The sequence below is a fragment of the Pyrgilauda ruficollis genome, unplaced genomic scaffold (genome assembly GCF_017590135.1).
Source record: "Pyrgilauda ruficollis isolate IOZ18807 unplaced genomic scaffold, ASM1759013v1 scaffold15, whole genome shotgun sequence".
Classification (NCBI taxonomy): domain Eukaryota; kingdom Metazoa; phylum Chordata; class Aves; order Passeriformes; family Passeridae; genus Pyrgilauda; species Pyrgilauda ruficollis.
In genome coordinates, this window is record NW_024513654.1 from 60,899 (window position 1) to 73,905 (window position 13,007).

Consider the following 13,007-nt stretch of genomic DNA (forward strand, 5'->3'; position numbering starts at 1 on the left):
TTTATTTGCTGTCTTAGAATTCTGCATATTTATGCAGCTAAAGGCCTGCGGGCCCACACGCTGGCAGCCGCAGAGCGCATGAAAGCCCTGAGGAGACTCGATGCCAAGGAGCACAGAGGAAAGGTAAAAAGGGGCCACTTTCTCCTGCAGACAGCAGGCTTTGGGATGGGAACAGTCTTGGTGCCCTAAAAATCCAGCTCTGCCCCTCTGCTCCTGCAAGGAAGGCTTGACGGGCCTCACCCGGGGCTAGGATTGTAAAATTCAGTGGCAGGATTGTAAAATTCAGTGGCAGGATTGTAAAATTCAGTGGCGTGGCCATAAATCGGGTGGGGTGAGAATGAGGCCATTCTTTTTTCAGCCCATGAGTGATGTGAGAAAACGCTGGTCCAGTAAAATATTTGTGTGTTGGCATCAGTCTCCGAGGCTGAAGGGTTTACAGCCAACTGACTTGTTGTGTACCTGATGAAATCCGGCTTTAAAAAATGCTGGGTTTGGGTTGCCATCAAATTCAGGGCTGAAGAACACCAGAGGGAGTCCGGCAAGAGCTGGAAATCCCCATCTCACGTGGGATTCCAAAGCATCCTGTGAGCTGGGCTCATTCCTGGCACCACAATCCTTGGGATTTCAGCCGGCACTCAGCCAGCACTTTCCCACTCCTTGTTTTACACCAGCAGCTGCTGCTGCTGCCTTAGGATTTTAGCTTTTATATTTTTCATATATTTATAATCCTGCAATTCTTTAGTGTATAAATCTGAAGCTCCGTAGCCTGTCAGTTATTGTTCTCCTATTTTATTCAGACAAAATTCCTCTGTAGGCCTGGAAACCAAGAACACCTCACTGTCTTAGTCCCTAAAAAGTACAAACAAAAGTAAGTTTGGGGGGAGCAAACTGGGGGTAAATTACTTCATTACCTAAAGCTTTAATTGGAGTATTAACCCCTGATGTGACCAAACTTATAATTGTCTGAAAAACTCATGACCATCTTGGGTGTAGCCTCTGGGAGGCTTTGACTGCCCAAGGTGTTCCTATTGAAGGGCTTTAATAAATACCCACTTTTATCCAGTTAATCTTGCCTAGCCTCTGTTTTAGGGAGCCATTCCAAGGCATCCCTGCCAGGCTCTGGAGTTAGTCTGAGCTCTCACAGCTGTCTGTGCTGCTGTTGCAGACTCCCCTGCTGGTGGCTGTCACTGCCAGGCACGCAGCCATCGTCCACGACCTCATCCAGGCAGGAGCAGATGTCAACGCCGTGGACAACAAGGGGCAGTCAGCTTTACACCTTGCTGCAACGTATGGCTACACCCAAGTCCTCCAGGTAGGGGAAGTGGGATGGTTTTAATTGCTGGCAGTGTAAAACTACAATAAGGTGTTGGTGTTGGTGTCGTTAAATAAAGGCAAGAGCTCAGTGAGGGATGGAGGCTGAGCAAAGGCTGCTTGTGTCAGGGATTGATTTCCCAGGGTGGGTTTTATTCCTTTTTTAGGACTGTGCTTGCAGCCTGCTGTTACAGAGGAAAATTCTTTAGTGGCTCTGTGGAGGGAAATGAATTATTTCTGCAGGTCATGGCTCTAAACGTGCTGGTGGCAGTCCCCAGAGTGGTTCAGCATGGGAGGGCATTCCCCAGCCATGAGGTGTGAGGAGAAGGAGCTCTGAAACCAGGGTGAAACCCCCTCCCTGAGGTCACTGTCCTCCACACAGGGGCAAAAAATTGTGTCCAGACCCAAGCCAGCAGAAGGGAGATGAGATGTGACCCTGCAGACAGGCTCAGCCTTCAAAATGAGGCACATTTTTCAGACTTTCCTTTAAAACCTGACTTATACAAGCAAATCTTTGCTTCCCTGTTGCTTCATGGATTTCTCTGCAGACAGAGCCTGCACCTAAGCTCTGACCAGCCCTGACCAGCAAATTAACCCTTTAAAACAGGCACTGTGGGCATTTTGGGAGGGGATTTCACAGCAGGGATTAGCCCTTCTGTGAGTCTAAAATGCTCCACTATTGGCCAGAAAATGAAATTAATAAAAAAAACCTGCCTTAAGCTGTGTCAGGGCTGGGCACAGGCAGAGTTTGGTGGGCTGAGAACAGGCAGAGTTTGGTGGCTCTGCTGAGCACAGGCAGAGTTTGGTGGGCTGAGCACAGGAAGAGTTTGGTGGGCTGAGAACAAGCAGAGTTTGGTGGGCTGAGCACAGGAAGAGTTTGGTGGGCTGAGAACAAGCAGAGTTTGGTGGGCTGAGAACAGGCAGAGTTTGGTGGTTCTGCTGAGTACAGGCAGAGTTTGGTGGCTCTGCTGAGAACAGGCAGAGTTTGGTGGGCTGAGAACAGGCAGAGTTTGGTGGTTCTGCTGAGCACAGGCAGAGTTTGGTGGCTCTGCCGAGCTCCCTGAGGGCAGGGGACAGGGGTGAGGTGCCAGGGGGTGCCTGTGGTGCTGGCACCACGTCCAGCATTCGTTAGCTGTGCCCAGGCTGAGCCCTGAGCGGGCAGTTAATGTGTAACACAGCCAGTTCTCTGGAAAACAGGTGTTTCCTCAAGTAGGAAAAAGGGGGTTTCATCCAGATGATGCCAACAAAACCTCGCAAGGTTCCTTTGTTTGGTTTTTCTTTTGTGGGTTTCTTTGTTGGGTTTTGGTTTTTTTTGGTTGGTTTTTTGTTTTGTTTTTTTTTGCCTTGATATAAAAAGGGACAGCGGGCAGAGACTTGCTCCTCGATGTGGTCAGAGCCATGAAAGGCTTTATGGTTTGTTTGTTTATTTTATTGGGTTTTTTTTCCTAATGGATTAACTATCTAATCTCTAATAAGCACCTCAGAGCTAGCTGTCAATATTTGATCTGCACATATTTTATTTTTGTTAGAAGATGATAAGTCAAGCCCTAACCGTTCTGGGTGATCTTTCAGTGGGAGGATTCTGTCCTGAGCCTCGTCTGGCTTGACACAGATGAGTCACTGCAAAAATTCTCAGCCATTAATGTGAACAACTTGCTTTATTCAATCAAATAAATAAATAAATTCTCTGTAATAATATAGACGAGGAGCTACTAACTCCACCGTGTTCAATCTATAATTTTCTTATATTAAAGAGTTTTAAAGTTTTGATTTTCTGCTAAATCCAAGAAATTCTCATCTCCAGATCACAATTCCTGGTGTTTCTGTAGCCTCATTGCCACAAGCTGAGGCTTTAATTTCACACACTGCTGCACATTGAAAACAAAAAGTAAATAAATCTAGCCTGAGAATTGTCAGTGCTGGCAAACTTTTGGGCCATAAACTTTGGCTACACCTGTCAGGGGAGAGATTTTCATTTGTCCTTGTCAAGGATCACTCGGAATAAACACGTCCTGCTGTCACTGGTGGCTTTGCCTAATGCAGGGTGAAAGTGAGGAGCCTGGCATGCCTGAGCTGGGGGCAGAGACTGAATTTCACTGTCCTGAGAACCTGAAAGGATAATTACATGGGAATTAGGAAATCAGGGAATGTGATCACCTTGAATGGCCCTGTTGGGAGCATTCACAGCACTGGAATCTAGTGTCAAATAATGGCTTGTAGTTAAATTATCATTATCTGATCTTGTTTGGTTTTACATTTTGTTAGTCTTGGCTGATTTTGGCTTGCACAGTGTTCTGCTAAACTAAAATTCTGAGTTTCTCTGTTGCCTCCAGGTTATTCTGTCACTGGGTTTCCCTCTGGATCTGGAAATGAAGGATTTTGAAGGTAAAAACTTTTTCACACGTGGTGTGAAAACATGTATTGGATATTTCATTGCCTGATGCTTGTTGTGTTCTGGGAGTTTTCTGGGAGGCCAGAGCAGGCTCAGAAAATGCCTGGGGGAGAGAGAACTGTGTCTGTGCACTCAAATGCCACGAAATTCAAACGTGCTGATGGCTCAGGGGGGGTTCAATTGGAACTAAAAAATGCTGGAATGCCCCAAAAAGTGTCCAGAGAGCCAGAGAAGAAACCTGTGAAGGGCTTGTGCCTCAACAACACCTGCACAGGTTGAATGAATGATTGAATGAATGATTGGTTAAATTATTGAATAAATGATGGAACGAATGATTGAATTAATGATTGAATGAATGATTGGATAAATTATTGGATAAATTATTGAATGAATGACTGAATAAATGATTGAATAAATGATTGAACGAATGATTGGATGAATGATGGAATGAATGATGGAATGAATGATGGAACAAATGGTGGAATGAGTGATGGAATGAATGATTGGATGGATGACTGAAGGAATGCTGTCTGTGCCAGCATTCCTCTCTCCTCAGTATTTTCCTGGCACTGTCCTCACCTCCATGCCACGTTTCTTTTCCAGGCCATACCCCTCTCCACTGTGCTGTCCTGGCCCACAACACCCTGCTGAGGGACCAGAGCAGGCAGGCGGTGTCAGAGGAGCAGCACAGGGAGCTCCAGCAGCAGAGCAGGGAGCTGGAATCCTGCATCCATCTCCTGGTGCAGACTGGAGCCTCCATCTACAGCCGGGTGAGGAGAGGCTCGGTTATCCCGGGGTTGGTCTGGGAATTCTCCCCCATCTGCTGCTGAAAACACAGGATTGGAGAAGGAATGAGCCAAGCCTGTTCTCCCTCCAAGGGACTGCTGGCAGGGTTAGGTGCTTGTTATATGATTATTACTACTATTATAATGTTATATTATAATTAAAAAATAGTTAACTTTTAATTGTAATAACATAAATTATAACACCTGTGTTATCTCACCCTCCTCATAAGACTAAAAATAAATTAAAAATTTTAAAACACCTTTTAATTATCCCATCTCTAAGTCAATAAAAATATTATCCAACAATGCGGCCTTTTGGAGATCCTGAAGCAGACACTGGGCACTCAGAGGGTCACTGGAGGGAGGGAATGCTCCCCATCAGCTGCAGAGCTGGCCTGGGTTTCCTCTGATGGCTTTATGGCATCTCTCCAGCTTGTCCTGCAGAACACTTCTTATTTGGCTTGGGTTTTTTATACACTTTTTCTCTGTTTTGAAATAGGATGTGAAAAGCAACAAGACAGTTCTTCATTACACAGTCCAGGATGGGAACGTCTCCCTGCTCAGGTACTTCCTGCAGCTGAATGCTTTCATGTCCAAGGATTTTGTCAACAGCAAGGTAATTTTTGTCAACAACAGGTTTGTTTTTGTTTTTTTTTTTTACAGAGGGAAAGGGCAAAAGTTGCTAATCTGAACTTCTGTTCAACCCCAAACTGATTTTCCAGTAAACAGACAACTCACAGGAAAACAGCACCTGGCTTAAACTCTGTCATGAAAAGCAGGGCCCTGTCCTGCAGGAGAGGAGAGAAGGAGTAGGAGATAAGCAGGGAGGAGGAAGAACAGGAGAAGTGGTTGCTTGAGGAGGAACATGAACTTTAGATTAGGCTGAGGATTGAGCAAACAGCCCTGCAGTGATGCAAGCTTTGACAGCAGCACGACACTGAGAGGAGGCACTTCAGGGCAGCCAGCTATCGATTCATCTCTGCTGGCAGATGTGGCACCACAGCAAGGACAAAGTCCCTGTTTCTGTTAAGGGACATGGGGATTCTTTCTGCCTTAACCATTATTTGCAGATTTTCTGGCACAGCCACACCTAAGTTGGGCAAAGCAAACTGGAAACCACAGCTCACCTCGGAGAGATCCCCAGCACTGCTCATCTCCACAGGCAGCAGCTCCACCCTCCTCCCAAATTAAAATCCTGACATTCCTGGGAGCCTCAGCTGAGCCCTCACTGCCCAGCAGGCAGAGCTTTGGGACAAGCTGTCCCTCTCAGCAGGGCTCAGGGGTGATTCTGGTGCTCCCCCTCTGTTCTCCTCCTTTGAGGAAGGGGACAAGGCTGGGGGTCCCTGTTTCATTTCAGCACCTGCAGTCTCAGCCTTGCTCCCCAGAGTTTGTGTCCCTCAGGAGGGAGCTGAATTTCTCTGTCAATCCATTGCTCCCCGAGGCAGACAAAGGGCAGCTGCACTTTTTTTACCCCTCCAGATTTCTGTTGGACTGGAGAAAACCCATTTTGGGTTGTGTTTGTGGGTAATGGCGCTGAGCTGGTGTTTTTCTGTCCAGTGAAGGGCTTTTCTGCATTCCATCTGTATCTTTAAAGACCCTTCAGGCAGGTGAGAACCTGTCCACGGGAGTCTCTGTTGTCTCTTGATCACAATCCTGAGAGAGCTTCCTCCTGTGATAGGATCACTCAGAGTCTTCAGTCTTGTTGCTCAGCTGTCTGGGGCAGGGAAATATCCTGGATTTTTTAGCTCTTCAAAGCATGAAAAAGCCAAGGAAACAGCCGTGTTTAGGTTTCCCTGGCTCACCCACTGCTTGTGCTTGTCTCACTCCAAATCTCTCTCCATGGCATTTTCATAACGAGTAAAATATTGAAGCCTTGGAGGTGTTTTTCATCTGGAGGATTCCTGGAGCCCACTTTGTCTCAAATGAGACCTATTAAAGTCAGCCTGAGGCTCCAAGGTCAGGCCTTGTCAGATTGCCTCATTATCTTAGCCCATGCCTGGATCTGGAAGCTCTCAAGTGCAGATCTTTCAATTTTAACAAGAAATCCTGTAAAGAGCTTGAACCATCCCTTGACTTTCTGGGATAATAAACTTGACAAGGATCTGCTTGTTCAGGGCTTGTAAAACATGCCTTGTCTGAGAAAAACTGTTAATTTTTTGCAATTTTATTTTCTGCTTCAGTCCTCCCTGATGTCTGAGTGGTTAACAGGAGCTGAAAATCACATTTTTCATTTCACATTTGAACAACTGCAATATCAACACAGGCTGCAATTTGTGCCCAACCATTCCAATGCCATGACAAACCCATGATTGTCTCTGAGAGAAAAAAAACCAAACAGCTGCCTCAATGAGACTCTTGCAGACTAAAAATACCTCACCTTGTGCTTTTGTTTATCAGCTTTTTCTCATTTACAACCGTTACCAGTCATACCTGACCAGACAGGGCACAGATTTCTACACGGTCTGGTGGCACCAGAGCTTCTGCAGCCTCCTCCATCCATGCCTGGCTTCACAGCCAGCTCTGTCCCTCCTGTCAGTCCTGCCACTGGAGCCAAGCCGTGCCTGAGCTTGGGAATTGGAACCTTCCTGGCCCTTGGAAGTGTTGGAAAAGGGGGGATGTGTGGAGCACAAATGGGGCTGGTGGTGTGGAGCTTTGTGTGGTGGGCAGCAGTGTGATGTGTTGGGTGTCTGTAATCCAATTTAATGCTTCCCAGTGAAATATTTCCATGCCTGTTACAGCTTTCTCTTTTTCCACTAACTCCCCAGGTCTCTGCTTCCATGAGGGTATGATTTAAGGGGTGATTTCAGAGCAGTTTTAGGGGGTGATTTCAGAGCAATCATACACAAGGCTGTGATTTAGGGGGTGATTTCAGAGCAATCATACACAAGGTGTGATTTAGGGGGTGATTTCAGAGCAATCATACACAAGGCTGTATTTAGGGGGTGATTTCAGAGCAGTTTAAAGGAGCAAAATTTCAGAGCAATCACACATGAGGCTGTGATTTTGGTGGGATTTCAGAGCAGCTTTAAGGGGGAATTTCAGAACAACCAGGGTATGATTTAGGGGGATTTCAGCAGCCAGGAAATGTTCCTGCTTCAAGGCTATTTATCACTTACACCCAAAGCATCAAAGCCCCACAATTTGTGGTGCTCTAGCAAAGAAAAAAAATCTGAATCCACAAACCTCCTGCTGGGAGAAACAGAGCAGAGATCCTCCCTCAGCTCCTGATGACAAATCCCATGAGGATTCTTCTCTCGTTTTGCATCTCCATTTCTAGGATGATTCTGGGGAGATGGCACAGCGCACCAGGGAGTTTATCTGGGTTTTTTACTCCTTTTTTTTCCCTTCCCTCTGCTTTAGGCCCATGGCAACACAGCCCTGCACATGGCAGCTGCTCTGCCTGGGGACAAGAACCAGAAGGAAATCATCCAGCTGCTCCTGGAGCACGGGGCAGACCCCAGCATCAGGAATTTGGACAATGACCAGCCAATCCACATGGCCCCTCCTGGAAAAGCTGGGGAGCAGGTATGGGATCCACACTGCTGCTCTCCCCTAACACACCTGCGTGCTCCAGGGCTGGGCTTTGTGCTTGTCAGTATAAAAATATTCCTGATGTATTTGGGTGTTTATTTAGTCGCACATGTGCATGGAAATAATCGTGTGTGTGAGTGGTTTGGGTGGCTCAGATGGTGCTTCCTGAAATTCCACATTTTTTGGCAGGTCAGGAATTTGCTGAAGAAAGGGAAAGTCACACCTGCATTCAACTCCTGCCACAGAAATGCCAGATCCTGATTTATCTGCAGTTTATGGAACGGTTTCAACTCCAGCTTCTGCCTCCTATAAAAACTGTGAGGGTGGCTCTGCAGCACATCCCAGCTCCTCCAGGCTTCAACCAGGCTGGGGTGACAGTGTTTCTCAACCTGTGGCCATGAGCAGCGTGCCAGACAGCAGAAGACGAGCTTTCAAATGGTTGAAAACTCAATTTTGGTAACAGAAAATGTGAATAAACCTCCAGCAAGGAGGTGAGCAAAGCAAGGAGCTGCTACATAAATAAGTAAATATTCCAAATAAGTTCAAAGCACAGCCAAGCTTTGAAACCTCTGGGGCTGACAGAGCACAGGGTGACAGTTTGGTTATAAAAGGTTGAGAAATGCTGCTCTGAGACACCCCCAGACTGTGCCTCTGGCTGGGCCTGTACCCAGGGACTGCTGGAAATGCTGCAGCCTCTGTGATGTGCAGCTCCCACTGACCCTGCTGCCCTGGGAATGCAGGATCCTGAGGGGCAAAGCCTGGATGGAGAACCTGAGTCAGCCCTGGCTGGATTTCACCCGAGGGGATGGACATCCAAAGCCAAGGGCCCCAAGGGGGTTCCTGCAAGCTGGAACTCCCATTCTCAGCACTCTGGGAGGGCCCTGGAGCAGCTCCTCAGGGCCAGCCCCAGGACAGAAACAGCTGCTGTGAGAACAAGGACATGGGGCAGCTCTGTGTGGCCCTGAGGGGAGACTTCCAATCCCATCCCATCCCATCCCATCCCATCCCATTCAATTCCATCCCATCCCATTCAATCCCATCCCATCCCATCCAATCCAATCCAATCCCATCCAATCCAATCCAATCCAATCCAATCCAATCCAATCCCATCCCATCCCATCCCACCCAATCCCATCCCATCCCAGTCTCCAGCTCTGGTGGCACAGAACAGCTCTGGAAGCCCCTCAGGTGGGAGATCACCTCACCTCACCTGTGTGGGAGACAGAGAATCTCTTTGGGTCTCCAAGAGCTTTTTGGGCAGCAAACCCGTGTGGGTGTGTGCAAGGAGTGCTCTCCTGCTCCCTTTCCCACCTGAGAGGGTTTAGCAGGTTCTTTTTAGCGTTTCTGTGAAATGATTTGTGGATTGCTGTGCAATCAGTGGCTCTGCAAGGCCGTGTTTTGGCAGGGGCTGGCCCGTCCTCGGGCTCACTCTGAGCTGTATTTTGTATTTTGCTGGTTCCTCGGTGGGCACGGGTGCTGTTCTCCAGCAGGATGAGCAGAGAGATGAGGAGCAGAGCTCTTAAATCTCTGCAGCCACTTCCTTGAGCACCCACTGGCTGCTGCCTCAGTGGGATTTCCTGAGGCACTCACAGGCCTGGAGTGTTTAAACAACTGACAGGAACAAAAGCTCTTAAGAAATGCAGAGATCTCGATTTTCCAGCCCTGCTCTCTGCTGTTGGGCCATTGCCTCTCACCACACGTACCTACAATCCTGCTGACAGAGAAGCAGACGTGTATTTGCATGTGTTTGCATAAATTTTCATGTATCTGAGCACAGGCCAGCAAAAGCCTGTGCTGTCTCACTTGGAAGGATGTTACAATGAGCCCTGAACGGAGTGAGAACGCTATCAGGGAGTTAGTACCGTGTGTCAAGGCAAAATGATGGATAAAATATCAATTTCTGGAACCTGTGGCAGCAGAACTGTCAAACTGTGAGCAGCACGTAAAATGTAAAAAGCTTTTTGCCACCTAGAAATGTCTGTGAGGTGACTGAAGTCCTTTGGCAGTTAAAAAATACAGGAGCTTTCTTTCCTCGAGTGGCTTTTCTCTTTATTATGTCATCTCTTGGGTGTTTCATACAAAGCAGTGTCAATGGGAGTCTGGAATCATCACCATCTCCAGAATATCAGTGAAAATATCCTTTTAGGGGAGGAATTAAAGCATCCCCCTGGCAGCTGGTGCTGCTGGGAGCTGATGAGGAGGTTTGCAGTGGGAAGAGCCCATGGCAGCCCCAGGATTGCTCCTCTCTGTGCTCAGCTTCCCAAAGCTCAGCCTGCACAGGCCTGCTCTGGAAGCAGCCACAATCCACAAGCTGCTCCTGTTGGCTTTGGACTGGAGCCACCAGACTGTTGGAAGCTGCTGCTTCCCCCTGTCTGTAAAACAATTTTCCCTTTCCCAACTCCTGGCCTGGCTGTGAAGAAAATCACTTTTAAATCTCAAACCTGTCCCGAGTGTCTTCTCTACCGGGGTGAATTTCACTGATTTAAGCAGTTCACAGCTCACCCCTCAATTTTTTGTTGCTCTTTCAGGGGAAATGTAAAGCTCAGCCTTGCTGAGCCTTCTCAAAGCTCAGCCTTGCTGGCAGTGTGTGATATCCCTTTATTTGCACAGTTTATCTCTTCCTACCTGTGGCTTTGGATAAGTTGTTAATAACAAAGGCTCGTTATCACCAAACAAACGTTCTGAAGTGGCACCACAGAAAAGTTGTCAGTCGGTTGGCAAGTGAATCTTTTAGATCAAATTCTCGGGTCGAGAAGCTGAAAATAAGAACCTTTTCTTTTCTCTGTAAGTGTGGGTGACTTCTGGAGTTATTCATGGCTTTGTAAGCACGAGATGATCCTCGGGTTTGTGTTTATAGAGGCAGCCAGGGCTTCACCTGGCAGGGACTGATGAAATGCCAGCCTTTCAGTAGAGCCAGCTCTGGTTTAGGTATTTCCTTTAACTCCTTTTTACTTTTGGGAGGGATAAAGGAGGGAAATAATACATTTCTCACAGCCAGAAAACACACAATCAACCTTTGAATGGCTCGTCTGTTGTGTTTTTTCCCTTTCTGTGTCAACAAGGCCTTGTGTCAACAGCCAGCAAGCTTCTACTTGTCCTGAGTGTGTCCCTGGGGCTGTTGACAGCGAGGTGGGGACAGCATCTCAAACCTGTTTGCAGTCTGGCACTGGGGGGATTGCAAAACCACTGGAGAAGGAGCAGCAGGGAAAGAGGAAGAAGCTGCAAGGGATGGAAAAGGTGCTGCTTGTGTGATGGAAGCTGATAAAACCTGGAGGTTTTGGTGCAGTAGGAACATTTTGCTGGATATATCTTGGTCTCCTCAACTGAGGAGGGGTTTTTTTGCCTGGATCAGGCATCATCCAAGGATAAGGATGGGATTTAGGGTGCTTTTAGTGCTGATGTTGCTACGTGGCTGTGCCCAGCAGTGGGATGAGGGATGGGCCCAGCCACAGCCCTTGCACAGAGCAGTCCTGGGGAGGATCCACACCACGAGAGATTGATAAGTGTGCAATCTGCCAATAACCTGTCAGAATTACACATCCACCTCAGCTGCAGGTCAGAGATATCTTATCAGGCTCCGACACTTGCCCTCCTTGCTGTGCACACTTAGGCTGCCCCTGGGAGATGTTACTGAGTGTTCTTAAACCCTTATTTATCATTTCATGGTGCCCTTTCACTCCCTGAGAGCATCTCCCTGGCTCTGCTAAGCTCAGGCCAACCTTGCCAAGCCATGGGGAGGATGTGGGCACCCCGTTTCCTTTAAAAGCCTCCAATTTCTTGCCTCAGCCTTATTTTCTGGCTTTTTCTTGTTGCTGATAAGGGGTTCTGATGTGTGGCTCAAGGTGTGCCCGCTACTGAGGCAGCAGGCAGGAGTAGCTGGCACTGGGTGAGCTCTGGGGCAGAATTTCAGCCCTTCAGGGCCCCAAAATCACTCAGGGGCTGAAGCAGCTGCCAGCACCACTGAAATGACACTTGGTGGGGTGTCCCTGCACAGGGTGATCACACCTTTAACTGCTGCAAAGTTACAGCTCTTTATAATTTATATAATAATAATAATAATAGATATATTTTGCTGTGACCTCATGCATTTATCACTTGAGCCAATGCTGAGATTAATCAGGGGAGAAGGGGAGATATTATTAGAATATTTTTAAAGCATGTTTTGGTAAAAAAACCCTCATAACTTACATAAGGTAAAGGAACTGGAAAGGTTTTCAGTTCAGTGTGCAAGTGTCTGGATGAGGTGAGCAAACTGCTGGATAGAATTCCTATTTCTCTTCACAGGTGTAGTTATTTTCTCTTTTTTGTGGAATTTAATATGGAGAGATGCTTCTTTCTTTTTCCCAGTCTGGGTGCTCAGCTGAGAAATTGAGTTTGCCTCACCAAGAGGAGGCAAGACAAACCTTAGAAAGGTTTGAGTTTATGCAAGAAGCAGGAAATCCTCAGGTATTACAACTTTCCTATTATCTACCTTTTAAAAAATTAAATAATTTAGCTTCTGTTAGCTGATTATGCTGAAAATCTTTTATCAACAGCCCAAACTTGATCAAGGGCTGCCAAACTACATCAGCCTCTCACTGAGACTGCCTCCACAGGGAAGCTGGTGCTGAGCAGCAGCCAGAGAAGTTTGGCTCTGGATTTTACCTCTGAGGAGCCATGGGCTAAACCCTGCTGGGGCAAACAGCTTTCATTTTCTGCCAGAACCACTGGGAAATGTCACCAGGGCAGCCTGAGCTGCTGCAGATCCAGCTCAGAGCTGGGTGATGCACAGCGTTCTCTGGGAAAAGCTGGGTGCTGGATTAAATATAGACCTTTTATCTGCTGGAAGAGGTGAATGAGAGCTTTCATGTCACTGAATAGGCTGCTCAAAATCTCATCCTCACCCCTGTGAGAGCAGGGTCAGCAGCAGAAGAGAAAAGCACTGACCTTTAGCACGTGAAAAATGATCAGGCTTCAGCATTTGCACCAAATGATTTATTTGTATCAAA

The 13,007-nt window shown here is 47.2% G+C and overlaps 1 protein-coding gene across 1 annotated transcript; it reads left to right on the plus strand.

Annotated features, from left to right (window-relative positions):
- Positions 1–63: 63 nt before the first annotated feature.
- On the plus strand, positions 64–8,280 carry NFKBID (NFKB inhibitor delta). Its single transcript, XM_041461436.1, has 7 exons — positions 64–123; positions 1,166–1,312; positions 3,645–3,696; positions 4,307–4,473; positions 4,988–5,104; positions 7,849–8,013; positions 8,209–8,280. The coding sequence occupies exons 1-7, from the start codon at positions 79–81 to the stop codon at positions 8,278–8,280; spliced, it is 765 nt and encodes a 254-aa protein (XP_041317370.1). The 5' UTR covers positions 64–78.
- Positions 8,281–13,007: the final 4,727 nt, after the last annotated feature.